General features: G+C 37.1%; 1 protein-coding gene across 3 annotated transcripts in view; it reads left to right on the top strand.

Annotated features, from left to right (window-relative positions):
* Positions 1 to 24057, top strand: part of LOC149789282 (peregrin-like) — a 171828-nt gene that overhangs the window by 37606 nt on the left and 110165 nt on the right. For all 3 annotated transcript variants that reach the window (XM_089975473.1, XM_089975471.1, XM_089975474.1), the window contains exon 3: positions 8677 to 9536. In XM_089975473.1, coding sequence (XP_089831599.1) covers positions 8677 to 9536 — 860 coding nt within the window. The remainder of the gene's footprint in view (positions 1 to 8676; positions 9537 to 24057) is intronic.

Below are 24057 nucleotides of genomic sequence, written 5' to 3'. Positions count from 1 at the left end.
TTGTAGTATTTGTAAACAATGACAAACAAGAAAAGCATGTCCTTCTACACTTAAAATTATAGACACATCACATATGAATGAAAGGATTTTGGGGGATTGTAGCAGTATTTCTGTTGCATATGACTTATCAGCCATAAAAAGTTGCGTTCATTTAACAAAGATGTAGAACAAAAATAACACAACAGAATAGACAAAAATGTAATATTATTATCAGGTTAAAGTATACATGTCATTAAAAGAGATTACTCATGTACATTTACTAACATCTTGAACTATTGATCAAAGATGTAACTGAATAACAAATAAAAATTAAAATTTGCTCTTAGTAACCGATTATAATCAATTATCAGTTGGTTAAGTGGAACCGATTATCAATTATGAATTTCTGACCAATTCCCATCACTAGTCATGGGAGTAGCTGTAACCCATTTAAGGTGTTTGTGTATCTCAGTCCTCCAGTATTTTGACAGTTGGTTGATCCACAATGGCATTGTAGAGCTCCTCAGACTAGACCTGTCTTGCTGTTGGTCCATAGTGACCAGGTTGGGTCTCCTAAGAAACTTAGAGAAATGTGAGCTGAATCATTTCAAGATTTTGTTGAGGTGGGGATGAATATTCTAACATACGGGGTTAATCCGGGTTCTTGTGGACAGTACAGCTAATACTTCAGCTAGTACCATTTCAAGGTGGTTTGCATTAACTATCAAGAGAGGTTAACAATCCCATCCTGATAGGGACCTGTCCTTTGTGATAATTAAAACCCATGAAGTTTGTGCCATTGCTGCCATTGATCTTTGGAGGATGTGATGAGGTCTCCAGTTTGGCACTGGGTGGAAGGCTTGCCAGTCTTGCTTCAACTACTGAGTCAGAAAATATGTTGATCAATTGATCATTTTAGCTGTGCTGATACACCGCTTCCTCGATAACTCGCGCACAATGGGGTCCAAAAACATCGACCGCACTGTAAGCGAGGGCGCATATTACTGAGGGACCTATAAAAAAAACTAATAAAGAGATGGAGATCGACAGAGAGAGGCGGGGGGGGGGGTTTGCATTGTTAAATACTCGTTTTATAATCGTGCTGAAAATAACTGTGAATAAATATTTCTTTATAAAGGTGTTGTTCGTTTTTCTTTATAAATTACCTTTCATTTCTGGATAAAGTATCTTGAAAAGATCGTAAAAACAAACATTATTCCACGAGGTATCAGTACTCTTAACATGTGTATCGCTAACACATTGTGTATTACGTCACTGCTTTTTGTGTTGATTTGGATACATTCTAGTTTTATTGTTTGTTCAAAATGAATCAAGATTTCTTTTATCAAAAAAGATAACATTCATATCGAAAAACGATGTTGAAACTTGTGTTGCTCTAAAAAAAAAAATCTGCTATCACTAGATAGATAGATAAGATAGATAGATAGATAGATAGATAGATAGATAGATAGAGTAAAATGTAAAAAAATAAATTCACAAAGATAAACCATTACCAACCATGAATTTAATGGGTCTAAACGTCAGACATGTAAAAAAAAAATTTAAAAAAAGATATTTAAATACAAATACGCGAGTGAGAATACGACAATATTTGCTGGGCAATTGTCTAATAGCAGTAGAGCTTTCTCCTCTAAGCCCCTGGATCGCAGGTGGTTTCTGACGGCGGGGACAAACATCTTAGAAAACCACTCCGTAAATATTGTTGCAGTCATCCATGCATTTCCACTATTTCTATATACAAATGGAAGGGTGTCCATATTCATGTGATGAAAACAACGGGGAGACTTGTATTTACCAACACATAATGGTTTCATTTTATGTGTGCCAGTTTTGTTAACACAAAACAAAAGTGTTAATCTCTCTTTGTTCAGCTTGAAACCCTCATTTTTGTGTGTATCATCTCTGGTAGCTAGAGTTTTGTCTGGCATCATCTGATAGCATAGACCAGCCTCATCACAATTATAAACTTGGTCGTCTGTATATCCATCACGGGTCAGTATCTCTCGGAGTTGGTTGGGATAACTAGATGCGGCCGCCTGATTTGCTGAGCGTATCTCTCCCGACAACGAATTTTGTTTTATTCCATGTCGGCGCTGGAATCTACAAAGCCATCCATGGCTTGCCATGAAATCTGAATCAGTATCCATAGTTTTGGCCATTTTCTCTGCCTGGGCCTTGAGAATTGTTCCTGAAATCGGAACACCTTGTTCACATTGCTGTGTGAACCAGGTGTACACAGCATCATCGAATTCTGTGTCGTTTGCAGTGCATGCCCGTTTCCATTTAAATCCATCATCAGAATCAACTTCATGCAAATAATCCTGAAATTTCGTCTCATCCTTGAGCCAACCTCTGAGTGTCGACTCGGCAAGTTTAAGTTCACTACAAACTTTAGATCTTGATCCACCATTATGAACCCTCTCTATGACAGTAAGCTTTTCATTCACCGAGTACGCCTTTCGCTTGATTCCCTTGATTTCCATGATCACATTTACAAATGATTAGGATAAATTACTGATTAATATATACTTTAATGACAATAAGTACATACTATTTGAAACCATGTTCGATTGGTCAGTTAAATGGATTGATGTTGAGACACGATATTGACCACAAGAGTTTATGCATGTAGGATTTGCATTCCTTTGAACTTTTGTATTTTTGTACGTCTTTTACCTGATTTGATACAAAAGACCGATTTAACGTGATAAAACAAAGCAGGTCTATTTTAATTGATTTTTACAATGCAACAAACACTTGCCCAAGTCGTCGATCAAAACGCAGCCGGCACTTAATTAGGTTCTCACAGATGTGCTCGCGGGCATCGATGTGATGGTCAGTTGACTCTTTTCATGTTTGAATAGAAGAGAACATGCAATGATTATACTGCTTACACTGCAACACAATGTAAAGATTAAAACACTAATTTCCCCTGACAAGACATATTTATTTAGTGTTCATTTCATTCAGTGTTGCCACCTGTTAGCATTTACTATAATTCATTGATTGCTGTTTCGCCGTATACATATACAGTATTATTATTTACAGTGAACTGAGAAAATATTTTTTCCGATGAAATCTAACAAGATTTGTGATTCCTTATTAAAACCTGAAAATTTCACGATGTTGATTCTAACTTTTCGGGCACTAACCGCCATTTTCGACGATAAAACGGGCGATATATCAAGGTTTCATTCATCAGTTCTGATCATGATTTTCTTCATTTTTTAAAAATATTTTTTTTAAAAAAACGGGATCCACACCGGACACCGCGTTATAAACGGGTTCGCGAGTTATCAGGGCGCGAGTTATCGAGGGAGCGGTGTATTTACAATGACATAACTCAGTGGCTGAAAGACCCCCAGATGTACATGTTGTCATTATAAGAGTACATCAAAAGAATATGGTGCAGTATCTGGGTGGGAGGTTAAAAGACCTTGAATAAGCCACTGACCTGTGGGAAAATGTGCGGATATTTACAATGACTGAATTCAGAGCCAGGAAGACCCAGAGATGTACATGTGCTCATTAAAAGAATACAGCAGTTGAATAACTTTAGCTTTCATTTTTGTCTTTGTTTCCTAGTGTAGCTGAATAAGTAGTGTATGTGACCCGAAAGTAAGACACGTTGAAACTTAAGCAAAATGCCATTTGCTAATTTCAATTATGATTTTGTGTTAACTGACATATTGACGAAGATGGTGACGTGATTCCTAAGAGTGATAAAGTTGCTTGAACTGATTTTTAGGTTGAACAGTAGCCAAGTGTAAGAAAGTGTTTGATGCCTGGCTAAGTGTTTGGAACAAGGTATTTTACTGAATTGACAAAATTTCAGTCTCAATTTGATATACAAACAAGAGCTCTATGTTAGTAGTGTAAAGAATATGGAAAATTAAACTCAGCAACAACTACTGGTTCTTTTTATCTGGACATTTAGCCACTTCAGGTATGGCCGATATACTTATGAGAGGGTGTTCAACTTTTGCTGGTGGGACTACTATTTTGGTAAAAATAGGAGTCCTGGACTCCCAGTTTTAAAGCCCTTGCAAGACCTCTGACATCATGTGCAGGAATGGGAGCCACCCCACAGGGTTCAGAGGAGGGTAAGGGATGAAATCAGTATCCCCTTCTTACTTATTACTGTTATGAAATGTTCAGCCTTATATCTCAAGGGAATTGTTCTTTCTTGCTTTAATAGACTACTGGACCCAGAGTAAAACTTATGCTGCAGCTCATGAACCACCATTAATGCCTTATCAGGTGGTATCAACCAGAGAGGTTGGAGACATGCCTTCATTACCATCCAGGTAAGACCAGATATCTTGTCCTACCACTGGAACTAATATTACACAGAGGCCCTACTCACTATGTGGAGTTACAGGCAGTGGCGCTGATTGCTCCTCTGTCACCCTCACCTCCAACACGCATTGTGAGACCTAGTCATTCCCACGTACAGAGTGAGACAAGATGTTGCTTTGTCTATCATCGTTGACCCTAGTGAGTGCAGAATCTACGTATTGTTGCCTACTATCAGGCCCACTACCTTCTCTCAGTTGGATGAAGAGGAGACCTAGTTCATTGATAGGGTGGTTAATGAAGTGCACTGCCTCTACCTCCTTTCTTGTTCCTGAAATAGGTAAACAGTTCAAGAAGATTCTTCTCAGTTTGGGAAGGATCTCATTGACCCAAAGTCAACCAGATCTGCTTCCTCGTGTGTCCACAATTGAAGAAATATCTACGAGGTTTCCTTTAGACCAGGATATTCCTTGGCAAAGATAAATATGGTCAGTTTCTTCCTATATTTGAAGATAATGGTCTCTGTCATGAACTACTGGGTACATTTCCTTTTGGCCTATTGAGCCTCCCCACGTGGACACTAGCTTGTCTCAAGTGAGGTTTCTTCGATTGGAGCCTGGGTCCACATTCAGTCAAAGCTACTCAGCAGAAAGACTGGTTGTTGCCATAGCTTCTCATGCCAACTACTTTCCAGCAACTTCATTTAGCATGCTCACTAAGCCCAGCCACATTGCAATGTGTGTTGGAAGCAGTGCTATCTTCCTGACATGTGCTTACTGTCTTAATAACTTTATCAACAGAAGTTGTGCAGATCTGCTGCGATTTTGTTTTGGACTTCAAGGTCTTAGTCAACCATGGTAATGACCTTATCATGGATGCTCCTTTAGGAAGTGAAACCCTCATCAGAGGACTCATTCCTAGCATGGCTCCTAAGATCAGGACGATCAGCAACACAGATCCTGAACAATTACTACTTGCCTATCACAATTTGCCAGAAAGCTCGGTAATGTGAAAATGTGAATTGTCCTCATGGGCAAGTCTGCAAGTTCTTTAAACATATGGAGCCCCCCCCTCTCCAATCTTTAAACTCAATTTAAATCTCCTGCACAGTTGGGTTAAAGATGCAGTCAGTGTGAGACCCCTAAGAGGAAGTTCTTTAATCCTTTCTTTCTTGAGTAAAGCATTGTGTGTGTGTGTGGGAACAGCCTTAGGTACTAATCAAGGCCTATTCCCAGAGGCTTGATCAAGTATTGTGAAGATGGATGGATTGTTTCTATTGTAATCAAGTGTTACAGGCTAGTTTCCAGAAATGCCCCCACTGTCAGGTGTCCCCCCTCCCTTTTTTTCCTACCAATCCAATCTGGTGAAATGACTGAGAAAGGTGCACACCCATTTACAGAAGGGACAGTTGAGAGTGTTCTGAACAATCAGCCTTCATCATTCTACTCCTGAACGTTCCTGGTCACCAAGAAAAGTATGAAATGTCATTCATAATCAATTTCTGTCCTTTAAACTGGTTTCTTCTGGAGGAATCTGTCAAGAAGGAGACTACATCCTTAACCCAGAATGCAATGCATCTTGAGATTGACCATCAGAATGCTTATTTGCACATTCTGATAGTTTGTTTTCATTGCAAATATCTCAGGTTTTGCTTGGACCAAGAAGTCTTCTAAGTCTGGTTTCTGCCATTTGGAATTGCTGCTGAACTCAGAACTGTTACACTAGATATCTGCGTAGCTGTGGTATATCTCCAATTGCTGGGAATTATGATCATCCAGTGCTTCAATGAATGACTGATTTGCAATGTTCAGGTACACTCCCTCCATCAGTATCTGTTTCGTTGCTGGTTGACAGTAAACCTTGAGAACCCAGAGTTCATTATGTCTTAGGTCTTCATTTATGTCAGGATGAATTTTCTCACATGCCTGAACTTGGTCTCATAAAAAACCAGATAGAATAAATCCGGACACTTCTAGATGTTCTACTAGCTTAGGCATTGTTGTCTGCTTGCCTTTACCTCTCCCTATCGGAAACCTTCAATGCAGATGCAAATCTGGTACCATTACGATATATCCTTATGCAACCCCTACAGTTTCTTTTCACAAAGGAAAACCATGCTCAGCTATGCTTCTGTTAGGACCAGACTTTCATTACCACCTGCATTAGTGGTTCAATCAGGACAGGTTTCTGACTGGACAGTGGGTCCCCACATGCACAGAACCTCAACTCCTATTGGTAATACAATGCATCAGATTGATATTGGGATGCACATTTTGATCCAGAGGGTCTATCCTCCAGGATCACTGTTTTGTCCCACCACATCAACAATTAGAAATGAAGGCTGTATTTCAAACTTTGCAAGGTACATTGAGAGAGTAAGGGGTTGATGTGTCTTGGTCTCCTGACAACATGTCTGTCTCGTTATATCTCTGTTGTCAAGGCAGCACTCTTGTCCCATCTATTTTCTTAGTGGTCTGGAACCTCTTTCATTGGACACCATTGGAGAACATCGTACTCCAAATTTCCCACATTCCAGCCAAGAAGAATATATCAGCATACAGTCTGTCAAGGGCAGGCAAACAGTCTTCACATAATGGTCACTAAACCGATTCATTACAGAAGTCCTTTTTCACTGTGGGGGAAAGCCTTTGTTGGACTTCTTCTGACCAGGCTCAACAAGACTTCCCTCTTATGTTTTCCAGTCCTGGATCAGAGGGCATGGGCACTGAATGCATTATGCTTCCAGTGGGATCATCTTTTGTGATCTGTATAGAAAACCCCCATCTTTTTTCACAACCCTTACATTGTCCACCTTCACACTTCTCTGAATTCAAGCATTCTGTCTGCCAGAACAAGTTTTCATGTAGGGTTGCAAGTTGCATCATTTAAACCAGGAGAGATTTTGCATCCTGGGCCAATGATGCCCTGTTGAATATCTGATGGGATTGGTGCAGTAGGAAACACACTGATCATAGCTTTCCCCAAGAGAGTTCAGTTGCTGATTTCCTTTTGTTTCTTTTGAGAACAAAGGATGTTCAATAGTGTCAAGAGCTATAGAACTGCCACTTCCAAGGCACTTAATTTCTCTCATGGCAGGGTGATTGGTTTATTTTGCACCTTGCTGAACTTTTCAATTATTTTGAACTGTAGAGACTTGTCTCCTATGCTCATATGCCAGATGTTGTCTTGTTTTGTGATTTTTAAGGAAACCTTAAGTTAACCATTGAGTGAGAACTCCTTACAGAACTTTACACCCAAGACTGTTTTTGATTCATTTTGGTATGTACAAGAAAGTGGGGAGAGCTTCATGTCTTGCCTATCAACACAGGCTGTCTCCAGTTTAATCATAATTATGTATCATTTTCTTAATTTCCAACCAGAATTTTTATTCAGATCAGTTACCTTGAGTAGCTCCACTATGCGTAGAGATCCCCAGTTTCTGTAGATTTAGTGTTGGATAGGTTTTATGTCTTGTGCGGGCACTATGTTTCTATCTCACTGCCTCCAAAAGGAAATGAAGGGTTCAGAAATGTCCTTTACTTTCTCTTCAGGGCTCAATGATATTTTGGTTTCCACCATTTCATGGTGGAAAGTCACTGACATCAGAAGAGTTCAGTAGAGTTCTTACTGAGAGAGACACTTAAAACCCGTGAGGTTCAAACATTTGCTGCCTCATGGGTTTACTTGATCATTTCTCCTTATAGGATATCATGAAGGTAGCAATCTGGCAATTTCTGTTTTCTTCTGCTATCTTTACATTTTAATGCAACAGAGCACAGGCATTTTGTCTTCAGAGACCAATAGTTTCAGTAAAACATGTGGCCCAGAGAAATAAGTAAATACAGGTAAGTGGATCTTTCTCCCAAATGGTATGTTCCATTTTTCTCTGTTTTGACCAGTTCTAATACATCAACCAATTCACCTGACAACTTCAGTCATACAGTAATAATGGTTAAGCATTACAGCCAATAAAATTTTGTGTAGAGTGAAACTAAGTTTAATTATGTAATACTTACCAGTTGCTATTGCCAAATGCCATCCTCCTACTCTATCATGTTGTGTTATAATCATCATCTATGAAAAAAGTTATTGTTTTGTGCATGGGCATGCAAAGTACCTCAGTGGACTGTGTCCTAATGATAATTCTCCATTCCAAGGGAGGGTTGTGTTCACATTAAACAGACAAGGTATTTTGTCATGAAAAAGAGAAAGGTACACAGTAGCGTCAGGTAAGTATTACGTAATGAAAGTTAGTTTTATCCCCATCAAAAAAAGCAACATCGTCCTTTACAGAACTTTTTTTAATGGGTTCACATATTGTCATGAGTGTAAATGAGAGATAATGTTCTTTACATCAATCCAAATTTCTTTCAATTTCAGGACCATGCATGGCTGGAGCTAATGAATGACAGTCGTAAAAAGAATGGCCTCATTACAGTTACACAAGAACACTTTGAATTGTTAATGGACAGATTCGAGAAGGAGGCATTTTTCCAGAGTCAGTCATCTGGAAAAGAACTAACTCCATCAATTGATGAAGATGCGGTGTGTTCCATATGCAATGATGGGGAGTGTCAGAACAGTAATGTAATTCTATTTTGTGACATGTGCAATCTTGCAGTGCATCAGGAGTGTTATGGAGTGCCATATATTCCTGAAGGACAGTGGTTGTGTCGACGGTGTCTGCAGTCACCGTCACGAGCTGTTAACTGTTGCCTCTGTCCAAACAAAGGAGGAGCTTTTAAACAGACAGATGATGGGCGCTGGGCGCATGTTGTTTGTGCTTTATGGATTCCAGAAGTGGGATTTGCTAATACTGTATTTCTTGAACCAGTTGATAGCATAGATAGAATACCTCCAGCTCGATGGAAGCTCTCATGCTATATCTGCAAACAGCGAGGCACTGGAGCTTGTATTCAGTGTCACAAGACAAACTGTTACACTGCATTTCATGTGACTTGTGCTCAGCAAGCTGGACTCTACATGAGAATTGAGGCCATTCGTGAGCCTAGTTCTGGTGGGAGTGCAGTCAGTGTACGGAAGACAGCTTACTGTGATGTTCACACTCCTCCAGATCATGAATACAAACCTGTACTTGCAGGCAGTGATGATGAAAAATCAAACTCTATTAAGAAAGCAAAGGAAAAATCTCGTATAAAAATGCGCAAAGCAAGGAAAATACTAGCAGAAAAAAGAAATGCTATGCCGGTTGTAAATTTGCCTATGATTCCACAGCCAAGGTAAGAATATATTGACTCACTTGTTTTATATTTTGATTTAATTTATTGCGGGGTGGGTGGGGGGTAGTTTAATAATTATTGAGAAGCTATTCATTTTATTTTGTTATACTATTTATGGGTGCCAATGTTTCTTTTTTAAATCAGTATAGGAATATTTTCCAGTTAGAAATAAAGAATAAAAAAAGGTAATTGTTGCAGGAATTAGATTTTAGATTTTTAAATCACAATCTGCTAAAATAGTTTTCACTTGGTTTGGAATATCTTGTACTATGTCTTTAAAGTATGTTCAAATACCTTTCATTTGCCTAACCTGTTTTTACATACAGGTAACCTGGGACACCTGGGCAATCAATGCATGAACTTCAAAGGACTAGATTGCACAAAGGCCATTTCTAGCCTCTTTCTTATGCAACTCTTGCTGATGGGGTTTGGTCAACATTACTGATTTGAATATCATATTTTGGTGTGTATAATGTGCACTATTTAGACCTATTTCTCTTATTTTCAATAAGTCGTATGCATTATATAAAAGAACTTTTAAAAAAAAACTTTTCCAGGTCGATCTAACGAATGGATAAAGGCATTCTAGCTGCCTAAATGTGTCACATTCACTCCTTGTGAAATATAAAATCTGTTTTGCTTGTTGAATTGTAACCAAGTTTTTTTTATACTTGTACATGTACTAGTCAACGTTTAATTGACTCAGAATCATTTTTTTGAATGGTAATTAAAGCCAGCGAAAGCTTTGATGTACCAAGCACAACTACAATGTATTGTCTTGATAAATTCATATGTGGACATGGAAATATGTTTGCAATGTATTACTCTCTTCAGAAAATAAACTTTAACTGACTCATTGTATTGTTTTTAAAGATAATCACTGTCTACTAAAGCCTTGATGTGACATAGTTACAATGCACTGTATTGGTCATTTCTAGCTAGGACAGAGAGATATTTTTTGTTGGATCTCATGAAAGTCCAAATAAGCATAAATACTGGACATGAACTTTCATATAGTATCCTGTGTTCAATCTTGCATCTGAATGAATATAAAATCAGTATCTGTCTTTATACACATTTGTGTGTCAGATGCGTGTCAGAAATATTTGCACACTTTTTGTTGCTTTACTTATTTTGTATGTAAAGTATTCACTTGGCAGTCAGGATTTGTTCAATCTCCAATGTAGAGGCCATAGGATGGCAGTATGTCTGCTTCGAGTGTAGGCATTATGAGTAGCTTCCCCTAATAGTATGTGCTCTTGAGCAATTTCCTTCAAGTTCAGCAATCTGTAATCCAGACAAATGCACCTTAATGCTTTTCCAACTGAACAAAAGACCATTAGATGAAAATGATGTTGGTTTAGACTCGCCAGTCAAGAAAGTGAAAGAAGCAGAACAGAGCAAGGTAATTGTGGAGCATAACTTGTAAGAAAATTGGAGGAATATTTATTTGGACAACCAGCCTGATACGTATTCGCGTGATTGTGAAGACTGCAAAAGTGAATAATCTGTATGTGACCAGGTATAAGATTTATAAAAAATTGGCCCTTGTTTCCCATGAGGTATCTGGAGAACACATTAGCATTCAAAGTATTTTTTCACAATGAAAATACGTTTCTGCATTTCAGAGTTTTCTCTGGCAAATTGGATTCTTTTTTTGTGGACATGCCCGATGGTCACCTCTCTTAGAATACAGGACAGTCCCGATCTGAAATTAGAGGGGCCCTGTGTGTCAGGCTATTGGAATTTTTAGCACTGTATTATATCACTTGCACATGAGTGTTTTTTCTTCTTATTCTGGGTGAAATATAAGGGTATACATTATACATTTGAACCTTGCTATAACACCATAATTGGAGTCCAAAAAATTGGATCACGTTAATATTGGGGTCACGTTAATGCAGGGTTTTACAGTATTTTACTTTTTTCAGAGAACAACTCATTGGCACACATACGTATATTCATGTCTAATGTATATGATGAAAAGGGTATCAACACCATTTACTATCGTGCCCTCAAGTCATGCAGTTCATCTACAATGCATGTAATTCCACTGAAAAATTGCACAGATTTACAATATTCAATAATTTTTTTACTTTAGATTTTGTGAATATCAAAAGAAGTGTGTGAAAACTACTATACTAATCATTGCGCAAAGTGCAGAGAACAATTTGCATTTGTGAACTTGCTTTTCCATTAATGGTAAAATATTTATAAAAAAAATAGGAAATTAATAACGAGTTCATAAACAAACACCGTACCCATGTAAAACCAGAGAACTAAGTGCAGTAGGCCTGCAATGGTCACAAGTCACTTTTATAAAAAAAATTAAGCTGAATGCATGTACAATTTCATACCCTTTCAATTTCCAGCTAATAAATTGGACATTATTTACAATCAACTGATTGCATCTAATAACACCGGCAAGCCCAGCAAACATGTTGGCTGCTTACGTTTTTTGATGTTTATTAACCCTTTACCTCGTGCAAGCATCTTTGGATGTCTCTACTCCATTCACATGGAAGCGCCTTTTGACGCCTGCTGTAAACAGCAGCCATTTTGAGGTGGTTTTCGTAGCGCCACCTTTGGGGACCCCCCCCCCCCCCATTAGATACTACATTCATTTCTGCGAATGACAATTAGATAAGATCACGTGGTCGCTGTTTATGCACTGGTCGATATCTGCTATTTAAAGTAACTGGGTCATAACCTCCACTCTCCAAAATGGCGATTGCGGATTTCATTCAGTACTTATGAAGTTTTCATGATTAGAATTACAACTATGAAAGATTCAATAACTTAGGTAAAGGCTCTGATATTGATGAAGGCAGCGGTTAGTTTTTATAAATTATCAAATTCAGATGACTTAGTGATGTAGACGCAGATGAAAAACATGTAAATTTTGAGTATGGGAAATGGCAGCTACAGTTGGTCACGTGGCCTCACTGACATGACAGTGAACGAGTTCTAAGATTTTAAAGCACATAAAACTTTCTTCCGTGAAAAATAATTACACAACAATCGGACTTTACTCTTTAATTTTTCTACATATAATATATGTGTACCAAAAATGTAAAATGGTGAAAATTGCTGTTAAACATAACATACACTACATTGCTTAACAGTTCACATGCAGGCCTATGCGTGTGCTGTCAATTAGGTGTTCTATTTATAGTGTGCTGCACTTTGTCACTATGCTCTATGAGGTAACGGGTTAAATTGTGAGAATCTTTTATCAACCACCACATTGTCTGCTGCTTGGTTGTGTATGCAGTTAAAGAAAAAACACGTGTTGGCTGTTGTTTGAGCAATTTTATACATAATTAATTGAAGACACTCACAAAGACGACTTACTGGCTTTACTAATGGACCAGTAATAAGTAACATTTTCGATAATGTTTATTTTGGCATAACACTTCAAGAACCTGGTGATATTGTTAAATTTCAGAAGCTACACCACGATCATATTAGATTCAAATTCATACGCGAACTCTTCCCCAAAACATTTTATACACTATTTCTCGTACTTTAAAAAATGTATTTTTCCTGGTACAAGATAAATACATGTACATGTAATTAAAATTTTAGGAATCATGCCATGATCATATTAAATTCGATTTCATATGCGAGCTCTTCCCCAAATGATAATAAATTTTTAATTCACTATTTCATGTACCTTGAACAAAAACTATTTTTTCATGTGTGAATGAATATACAACATTTCGGGAGCCACACCATGACTGCATTATATCCAAATTTGCGTTATAGCGGGGCACATTAATTTAGGGTTGCACTGTACATCAATGCACATTATGCACACCAAAATACAATAGCCAGTGCATTATGACCATCTGATGAAAGTTGTCTTATGGTGATTACATAGGTGGATATTTTGTTTAAAAATTCATTAAGGAGAGTTTTGTGTATTTAATCCATGAGTGTCCAGAAAAGGTTGATTCGTTTCTTCTTTTTGAAATTGTTACTAATGGGAAAAATGTATTTGCTTTCCCAGTTCTGTTTAAATGTAATTGAAGAATTTCACTTTAATAAAAGCAGTTACTTATCCTGTCACTATTGCTTAGCTAAGTTATTTTCATGCCGAAAATATACTGTTTGTATGATGTGAATACATCCTCCCAGAGTGGAGAAAAAGTCAGTATGAGCCTTTGACCTTGTGCACACCACTCTGTCGCATGGTCATGCGCAGAAGGTAGCTGTACCGATGTCATTCTTTTCACAGACACCGTTCTATATAGACGTCTGAAGCCTTTGTTACCAAGAAATTATGCCAGTGGACAACTAATATATTAAAGTTGTTGATCTCTCTCAACAGTGTTTAATAATTTTCAGTGTTACTACTGTCTGTTCGTTTCTAAAACTGTATTGTAGCTTTTTGTTTTCCCTCTTAGAACTTTGTTCTTTGCGGGAATTCGGAAGCTACTTTGTGTTCTACCCATGGTGGTAGACACTTTTACTTAAAATATTTACTGAATGATACAGGTAAGTCTCTGTGTTCTAGGAACAATAATAGGCCTTGTTAAAATGTTGAGGACATTGTTTCCTCTAGTTTTATTTTCAACACATCATCAGAACTGGAATATCTTGTTTCTTTCAATAAATAGGGAAATACTCTAATGATAATTTCCCTCCTTTTGTTTATTTGTGTGTCATTTGAGTGTCACAATAACAAGGGACCACAACACTAATTAATTTTTAAAAAATTAACAAAATGTTTTAGTGACAAAACAGTTTGTGGGGCAAAGTGACCACAAAAAAGGCCTGGTGGGACTCACAGACAGACTGTATCGAGTGCTCCAGGTGCACTCAGAAAAGCTGTTGCACCATTTGTGATTTCTGGCCTTCCAGCACCTGAAATTAGATTTCAGGTGTACCTATCAAGAAAAATCAGAAGAACATTCACTCTTCTTCATCTGCTCTGGTGGCCTAGTGGTTAGAGCATCTGACTTGGATGTGGGAGGTCTTGGGTTCGATCTATGGGTGAGTCATTCCAAAGACTTAAAAATGGTACTAACAGCTGCCTCAATAGGCATTCAGCATTAAGAGGGTAGTATTAGGACTGGTCGGCCTGGTGTTAGGATAATCTGACTCGGTGGGACATCTTGCTGCTTGTCTGTGGCATGATGCCCCAGTGCTCAACATCACTATAAACTGCCACATTGCAGACATCATAGTGATATGACTGAAAAATTGTTAAAGCTACATTAAAAATCCAAATCACATCACATCATCTGATTTTTCTGGCAAGCTGTGCCTTCCCATGAGGAGGTAGAGCACTGTGATAGCGGGTTGCACAATCCCTCTAAGGTAGTTGAGAACTGCAACAGTGGGTTGCCACCTCCTTTGAAGGAGGTTGAGCACTGTAACCATTGGTTGCACCCTTCTTTAAGGAGATTGAGCACCACAATAGCACGTTGCTCACTCCCATTAGTTTCAGAAACCTGTCTTTCGCTCCCTTATGCCTAGATGGAATCTTTCCTGTGTTTTTGGTCATTAACAAAAGCATCTTATAAAGCAAATAGTGACGCTTCCTTTTTGAATCTCACACTCAAAACTCTGTTCCTTCTCACCCTTGCCTCAGCAAGATGAAGTGAAATTCATACCTTGTCCATCGACTCTGGCTGTCTTGTCCCCTTATCCATAGAGATTCTCAGTCTCAGTAAAATATGCACAGGGGATTATCAAAATAGATTTTTGTGGCCTGTGCATGCTCTTTGCTTCTATCTTAATCCGTTTTAGCCTGAATACGCCTGCGGTCATAATACCTCATTCTATCTGAATACGCCAGCAGTCGTAGTATTCCATTTTATCCTGAATTCGATTACGGTCGTACTCTACTATGTATGTGTGTAGCATCTTTAGAAACACGTGTGATACATCGCAAATATTTGCATACTTCTTCACCTACACAGGAAATGGTTAAAGCACGCATGCGCAGTGAAATTAAAAAAAAAAACTTGGTTGGAAAAGAAACTGTTGACTTGAAAACCAATTGATAAAATGATGGAAGACAACTCTGATGTAAACATGGATGTTGATAGTGAGGGTAGCGACATTGAAGTTGAGGATTTGGATGATTCTGATAATGATATAGACTTAAATGATGGGTTACAATTGAATAAAGTTGATGAAAAAGATGATGCATGGCTTCATGCACTTTTCGATAGTGATTCAGAGAATGAGGCTGACTTTGAAGGCTTTCAAGAGGATAGGGTCCAGGATGATTTTTTGCTTCACTTGCAGCCAAGATTTAAATTGTTAGAAGGAGCAACTGTTCAACACCCAGAAGAAGCCAATGGACAGCATTATTTTGAGTTACTTTAGGGTCATTTATTATGGAAAAAACTTGTTGATGAAACAAATCGTTATGCTGAACAGGAGCGTAGACCCCCACCCCCAAGTCACCAAGATGGACACCAGTCGATATTCCTACAATGAAGGCATTTATAGGCTTATGTTTTGCCATGGGAATAATTCGTCTTCCATCAAGACATAGTTATTGGTGACAAAATAAGCATATATTTGTCATATCATTCAATAAAATCATGTCTCGTGACAGATTTGATCTGATTTGGAGATACTTGCATCTCCATGACAATGAAGGACAAGCTGCAGAACCTCAGCCAGAGGGAAGACCAGATAAGTTAAAGAAAATTGGATGGTACCTTGATTATTTGGACCAGAGATTTTCATCAAATTTCACACCAAAAACAACTGCAACGATTGATGAAAGCATGATCAAATACAAAGGAAGACTCTCTTTTAGACAGTATCTTCCAGCAAAGCCAACAAAATGGGGGAGGGGGTGAAACTCTGGAATATGGTCGACAGCTCAACTGGATACATGCACCAATTCCAGGTAAACACCGGCAAAGAAGATGGGCAAGAAAAGGGACTGGCTTACAGAATGGTCATGGATTTCTGCTCACACATGTTTGGAAAAAATCAGTCTATTTTGACAACTTTTACACAAGTACAGATTTATTGAGAGACTTACATACTATAGGGGTGATGGCCTGTGGAACAGTCCGTAACAACAGGAAGGGGTTGCCAAAAGACTTGCGGCCAAAACAGCTGAAACTGAAGAAACACGAGTACAAAGTCGCACAGAAGGATGAACTTACATTTTGTGTTTGGCAAGATACAAAAGCTGTTTGTGTCTTGTCAAATTTTCATGATCCATCATCACGTGGCATTGTAAACAGACGTTCTGGTATGGCTTTTCAGCAACAGATTGAAGTTCCCAAAATGCTATCAGATTACCAGCAAAACATGAAGGGAATAGATCTCTGTGACCAGATGGTTGGGTACTATCTTCTACATCACCAGTCAAAAAAAATGGTGGTGTCGAATTTTCTTTTATCTAATGGAAACTTCGGTGTACAATGCGTATGTGATTGCAAGGGACACAAATCCAGAGAGAGTCAAAAGTGTGTGGCCAAAATTTCAGAGCTATCTGGAGGACTTCATTGCATCTCTGGTTGGTGACACTAGCGCTGGAAAGGCTGCAGCACTTGTTCCAGAGCCTACCAGAGGAACAGTGCAACATACAGTTGAAAAAATGTTTGACAAAAAAAAACCTGTCATGAATGTTCACTGACTGTTCAACCTGGAGCGAGAAGAGGGGTGACAAAATTTGATTGCAGGGAATGCAATGTCCCTGTTCATACAGAATGCCAGGGAAAACACATCACTAGTTGTATAAATGCTTAAAAGCTGATGTTTAGACAACGACTGATGTATGGCTGTTTTAAAAATAAAATATGTTTTTGCAATGTAATGTGCACATTTTTATTCACCGTTAAAGTAATATTGTTATTACTGACATTGTAATGATGTGGACTTAAAAATTTAGACAAAAATTATACTGATTAATTGCTTTTATCTTATTGTGACAAGTTTTCATGAGAAACTGCATGCTGAAGTACATGTTGCAGAATGTGAAATAAACAAATTGTTCATTGTGTCATGTTGTCCAATTTTAGTAAAATTATAATAACTTTTGAACTAACAGTGCTAGAAACTTCAAATTGGACCAAAATACTAGAAATTGAATTATCTTGATTTTATTCACATACTGTTAGGAGCATTTCATTCATCTTCATGGACAAACGATTCATTGAACATCATGGTAAGTTTTTTAATTTGTTTTTTTTTCTTCTTGCAAGTCATATTTCAAAATACAGTTGTGAGCATGTAAATTGGTAAATGATAACAAAACATGTATCACTGTGTTGCAAATTGTATTATCTTTTCAAAGATACAGGGCTCGAAATTAGCAGATTTCCTGTCGGAACTTTCATGATGTTAATAGTACGATGGGCTAATAAGTTTTGGTTATCAATAGTCAGCGTTTGTTTACGCCATTCCCTAATAAAGACTTGACTTAGCAGATGTTCTGTAGAATCAAAGCAGTGGCCGTTGTAAACACAGTCATAAAGTACTAGCATGAGAAGATGAAGTCAATTTCTGCATTTCACTTAACAGTGCAAATTATGGTCCCGTAATTAACAACAGAAGTTTGGTAATTGATCCTAATTAATCTGATATCGAATTAAATGAAAAAATGAGATTTCACACTTTATTCCCTCGCCCACAGTAACAAATTACAAAGCGGTATACCACTCAAAAGAACACGCCAAAAACTATTCAAAGAAAGTTCGCACGTTTTTTGTGTGTTTAAGGTTGTGTTTTTCTTGCTTGCTACCCAAACGCTCCAACAGTCACAAACAGGAAACTACATATTTTAAATTTCCATTGAAATAATTATAAGAATTTGATCAATTTATTACGATTACATTATTGACACATCCTTTCCATACAACTACTTTTTCTATGATGATAAGAATAGTTTTTATATTTTTCCTTTACAAGAATGAACAAATAATTGAATATACATGTGGAGATATCCAAGCAGAATTCCGTTACATTTGTGTGTAGAGCATAACTTCTTTTACCGATACCATGAAGAGCAGTTTAAGAAGTGGTAGAACATAGTGAGCATTTTTAAATAATTACATGTACACATCTATTAAATAACTTTGTATAAAAGACTGACAGATAAATTTTAGTGTTTACAATTGTAATTTTGTCTTCAAGTCATGGATTTCAATACTAGTCTTATGGATGTCAATAACTTTAGACAATCAAATAGATACAGGGTAGTTCTTGTTAAGGCTTGAACAATATGGGTCTTACTGATGGAGGAGTGGGTATTGTTTGCAAGTTATGCACTGATTACTTGTTACATGTGCTATCAGTTTAAAAATTGGATATGCCTGTTGAAAAAGGCACAGCAGTGACTTGCTCACTTAGAGTATGCCATACATGGTGAACAAAACATAACTGACCTCATTTCTTGATCTGATGCCATGGCTAAGTCTTTTTCCAGTGAACTTGGGAAGTCTGACTACATTTATCTTTATTATAGTTTTGCTCCTTTTCAATAATGGGATATTTGATGTCATGCGGTGCAACACATTTATAGCAGACAATACCCCTTACGTTAGTTCTTGCCCCCGCCACAAAATTCACAAGATTTAGCAATTTCAAGCGATATATACGCTATTACAGATATGATTATGTGTTCAGCTTATGTGTACAGTATAGATATGACATGATCATCTTATGCATAATACAGTACAGGTTGAACAAGAAGAAATACCAGTCGGATAAAACTAAAACCAAACCGACATACCAACCTGGAGGCTGTTTATTATACAGAACATACAAAGGTATCTAGGAGATACCCATTTCACAAATAAGATTGCATAATAATAGACATTTTGGTTGAATTACAAAAGATCAGATGATATCATGGCTGTTCAAGAGAAATTAACTGCTACTGTAATCAGATTAAAATCAGATCTCCAGTTATACATGAAGATCTTAAGCACTGCCATGGGGTCATGTTCTGATAACCTATGTTATTAACACTGATTTTATCAACCACTCAGATGAAATCTAATATCTTTGTGTTTGGAGAAAGAGTACTGTTGATGAAGAGCATGAATATGTACTGAACAATTTGATTCCCTTTCAGATTTTTGAAAGCTGCAATTTCCATTGGCTTATTAAAAGGTCACCAGAACATGACCCAGAAGTGGTCATCGTCATATCTTCACATAGGACAGTGGAGATCTGATTTTGGTCAGATTGCTGATACTTTACGATGAAAAAGACAAGAAACTTCCTCTGTCTGCACATATGGTCCCCACCCTGGTTTTCTATCATGTGTACATCTATGTCTTCAGGCAGTGAACCTTCAATTATTACAAATTTTAATTTAACTTGTCCAAAAACTTTGTGTGACTTAAATTTGGTTCCCAATGATTCACTGCTGTTTGGGTAATTAAGGTTATAATTTCACACTGTTTTCCTAATAGTTAAAACCCTTTATAAATACACATTGGGTCAGTGTTCATTGGTGACAATATTTTATTTGTATTGACATAAACGTTTTTAAATGGATAAATAGATAACAGTGTAACAGATTAATAACTAAACTGATCAACAGTATTTGCTTGACATTAAGGAATAGTTTTGCAGTAATTGTCATGTGGATTGAAATAATATACTCTACATAACAAATTTCATTTTTTTCAAAGCTTTCACCCATACTAGTGGTAATATTAAACTCGTCAACTGACCAAATGAGAAATCAGAGCATATCTTCAAAGTTGTTGCTTGTATACATGTGCTTCATAGTGCCTGTATTTAAACAGTGGGTCTACGATAAAAGTAAACATGTGCCTAGTTCATATGAAAATTTGTCACATGTACATGTATATGGTGTTGCAAGTACTAAGCAGACTCGGCTAGTAGAAGTTGTACATAGCTGCCAATCCTCATGATTTTGGCATGAATTTCACAACTTTTTCAACGATTCACGCCTCATGCAAAATAATAATGAATTCCCCAATTCTCATTTATTTTAAATCTTTAATGATTTGTTTCCCATTAATCACTAGTCAGCAGTTGCCGAAATGGTGTGGTACTGCTTGTGTCAATATTAGTGGAACTATATCTGATTGGTCCAGTTGGCCCAGTAACAAGCATTTTAGCATATTTTAATCTATATGTATAAGAGTTGTTTTAGAAATGCTTTTGAGAGAAACTGGGTCCTAACTGGAATTTTGCTCCGCGCATGTGCTGCAAGCACTGATTTGAGTTTCCATCATGATTTGGCACCGCATCTTGAAAATGTCTTCACCAACAAGGAAAAAGAAATGTATTGCACAAAAAGTGAAGTTTAGTTTGGAATATACCAAAAATTGGCCTTACATGCAGCCGATCAATACACCGAGATACATCATGCTTTTTGCACACAGTGTGCCACAAATATTAGCAATGGGCATGGTGGTAGAAGATGTGAGGAAGCACATTGGTAGCAAAAAGCACATAGAGGTTGGGAAAATTAGAACTCGCAGCAGATTTCAGCTCTCAATGGAAGACCTACAAGCTGCCAATGCTGAAGCATAGTTTTTGAGTTTTCTTGCTGAACGCAGTGAACCTTTATCAGCTGGAGACCATGCTAAACATTTGTTCAGACAAATATTCCAGACTCGAAGATTGCTTCACGAATTCATGTCAGAATTCACTAATTTGTATTCCTATTTTCACTAATTGTGAGCCTGGAGGGTTGGCAGCTATTGTTGTATTTAGGATAGTGCTATGTATATTTAATTGTTTGTGAACAAGTTAAACAATTTAAAAAATGACAGGGAGAATGAAAAAATAAAAAACCTCATTTCTGGCATTTTTAAAAGTTTTAATATTGAAATGAAACCTACTAATGATTATGTGTGATTTCTCTTTCCTTTTGTTTAAAAGTAGAACTTTCATTAAAATTACTATTATTAAATATAGGTACTGTATACATACTGTGTGAAGCACCTAAGTAGTCTCAGAATTCTTTGCTTGTAAATAGTTATCTTTCATCTCTAACAATATGCATATTAGAATACATTTTAGAGGGGTAGTCTTTGAATATTAAATGGCATTTTGAACACTTGAAAATAGCATTCTGCGTGACAGGAAGAACTAGCAAAGCAACTGAGAATCTTCACTCTAAAGTCATTAATATATAAAGTACATAAACAGAGGTGCTGTCAGATTGTGCAATTGCATGAGTTGTGAAAGATATGTACGAATTTGCACACTTGTAGAACTCTGATGTGCAAGAACTCCGGTAAATTACTTTAAAGTCTCTCATATGAAAATATGCTTGGCAGAGTAAATAATTTTTATTTAACTGATCTTGTCGCTAAATGTTTTTCGGGTAGGCAACAGTTTACACATCTGGGGTCTTCAGACATGACAAAAATGGTTGTTAAACTAAATTTGATTGGTACATTGTGGCCTGGAATAAGCATTATGATATAGTTTGAACCATCCATGAAGAGTTTTTCAAATGTGTGTTTAAAATACGGGCCACCTAGAAAACACAAAATGTTTGATTCCCTGTGTGGTTCATTATATTTTCAGTCATCAAATACTGGCTAGTGATAGTGATGTTGACAACAATTTTTAAAGTTATGATGTTTATTGGATTATTGAAGTTGGAAAATTGTTAATGAAGATATGAGTGAGTGGTTTTGAGCCCGAAAAGGATGTTAAATACTAGTCAGATGTACATATTGGAAGGACAAAAATAGAGGGCATGATGGTCAGTCTCCCTTTTAGTGGTATTTCAAAATTAAATGTAGAAATGGCAGAATACTGAGCCTAATTAAAATAAAGACAATTTCAAAGTAGAAAGCAATTTTTATTTTTTATATATCATTCAGTATAGAGTATATCATTCAGTATAGCCCTACAAATCATGTTACAAAACATATCCATATCAGGGTTAAGATCAGCTTTGCTAGCCAAGGTTCTTATAACCCTATCTGCATCTTGGCATATCAAGCAGATATTTTTGTGCTTCGGGTCTATGAATTCATTGGATGTGGCGGCAAGCCACCATATCCAATCAAAATTAAGTTGTTCAAATTTGAACACTGTTCCAGTGTGATCAAGATGAGGAGCAAACAACTTGAATGGACTGGTAAATAAGCAATTTTCCAGTGCCTGTCTGTGTTTGCACAAATACCTTACACTCAAATACATCTGTAATGGCTTCCCTTTTGTACATAGTTATACTTTCAATGTTAAACTTATAAAGTTCCCTTTCTAGGTCAATTGCCCCCACCATTTTCAGCTGATGTACAATGCACCACGCTATTGGTTAGTTGGCATTACATACTGAGGGAGTTAACACATGAAATCTAATGGATGTCGCAAGGACAAAGCACCAGTATAGCTGTTTTATCTGCCAAGGTGTAGATAAGGTTATCGGAACCATGGCTAGCGACGATGGGTTAAGATAAATTGAAAACGTAAGATGAGAAAATGAAATTAAAAAGTAAAGCTATTTATTTGAATACCTCTGTCTGCACAAGCAGTTGATGGCATTGATTGACTCAAAATCCTAATACAGCATCATGGAACAGATAAGAAATCTGGCATAGTAGTCAGTAAACTACTGATTCAAGAAAGTAATATTTGTGTTAGTGAAAAATCCTAGTTTGGAGCAGATGTATCCGAATGGAAATATCTGTGAGCTCTGGAAAATTCTAAATAACAGCCACAAAGGTCAGTTTCCCAACATCTTCAAGCTGACAGAGATAGCTGTGCATATGCCCTTTCAGAAGGAAGCATGAAAATATATTCATACACAGATAAGGAACAGAATATGCTCCAAAATATTTAACAGATTAATACCCATACATCTAGAGGTGATTTCAGTAGAGCTCTGAAAAAGTGGAGTATTGAAATGCAAGGTAAATATTGAACTATGACTGTTTCCTCCTCCCTCCCCTTTGGTGACAAAGGGTGAAGTCCCCCTTAAGTTAAATCATGGCAGCATCTCTCCTTAAATGGTACATGGGGAACAAAATTTGATTTTCTCTTTTTATGCAGAGATATTTAACCAGTGAATGAAGATGCTGATGGAATAAATAAAATTACCACAGAATCAGCAAGGGGGCAGATTTCAAACAACTGAAGTTTATCTCCTTGTGTAGAATTTTTAAAAAAATATAGAATGGGACTGGGTGTTGTCAGTAGTTTTCCTTCTTCACTAACAAATACAAGCACTTGAGGCCACATCATTCTTTTGCATCTGCAGGAAGTATAATGTGATAGATTTTGCTGGTAATCATCTTCATTCCTATGCTCAGATTTGTTCTAGATGAGATTTTTGTGTGCATGAGGAAACAGCTTTATTTGTTACGTTTTGAAGATATCATCATAACATTTTCCAGGTTTAAGTTAGACATGAAATTGGTAATAAGATGTTTTCAAAGCATTCATTCAGTGCAAAACAAAGTGCCTGGTAAAGTCACCATTAAACGGCCTAAAAAGATGAATAAAACTCACTGACAACCCAAAAATAGTCTGTTTGAAAGTATGTCTCTCTCTGTAATCAGCATACAGGAAATACAACCATTATGTCAACATA

This window comes from Sinohyriopsis cumingii, chromosome 11 (genome assembly GCF_028554795.1).
Source record: "Sinohyriopsis cumingii isolate HCF-2022 chromosome 11, ASM2855479v2, whole genome shotgun sequence".
Lineage (NCBI taxonomy): Eukaryota > Metazoa > Mollusca > Bivalvia > Unionida > Unionidae > Sinohyriopsis > Sinohyriopsis cumingii.
The sequence above is the reverse complement of the archived record's forward strand: the minus strand, read 5'-3'. Positions and strand labels throughout refer to the sequence as shown.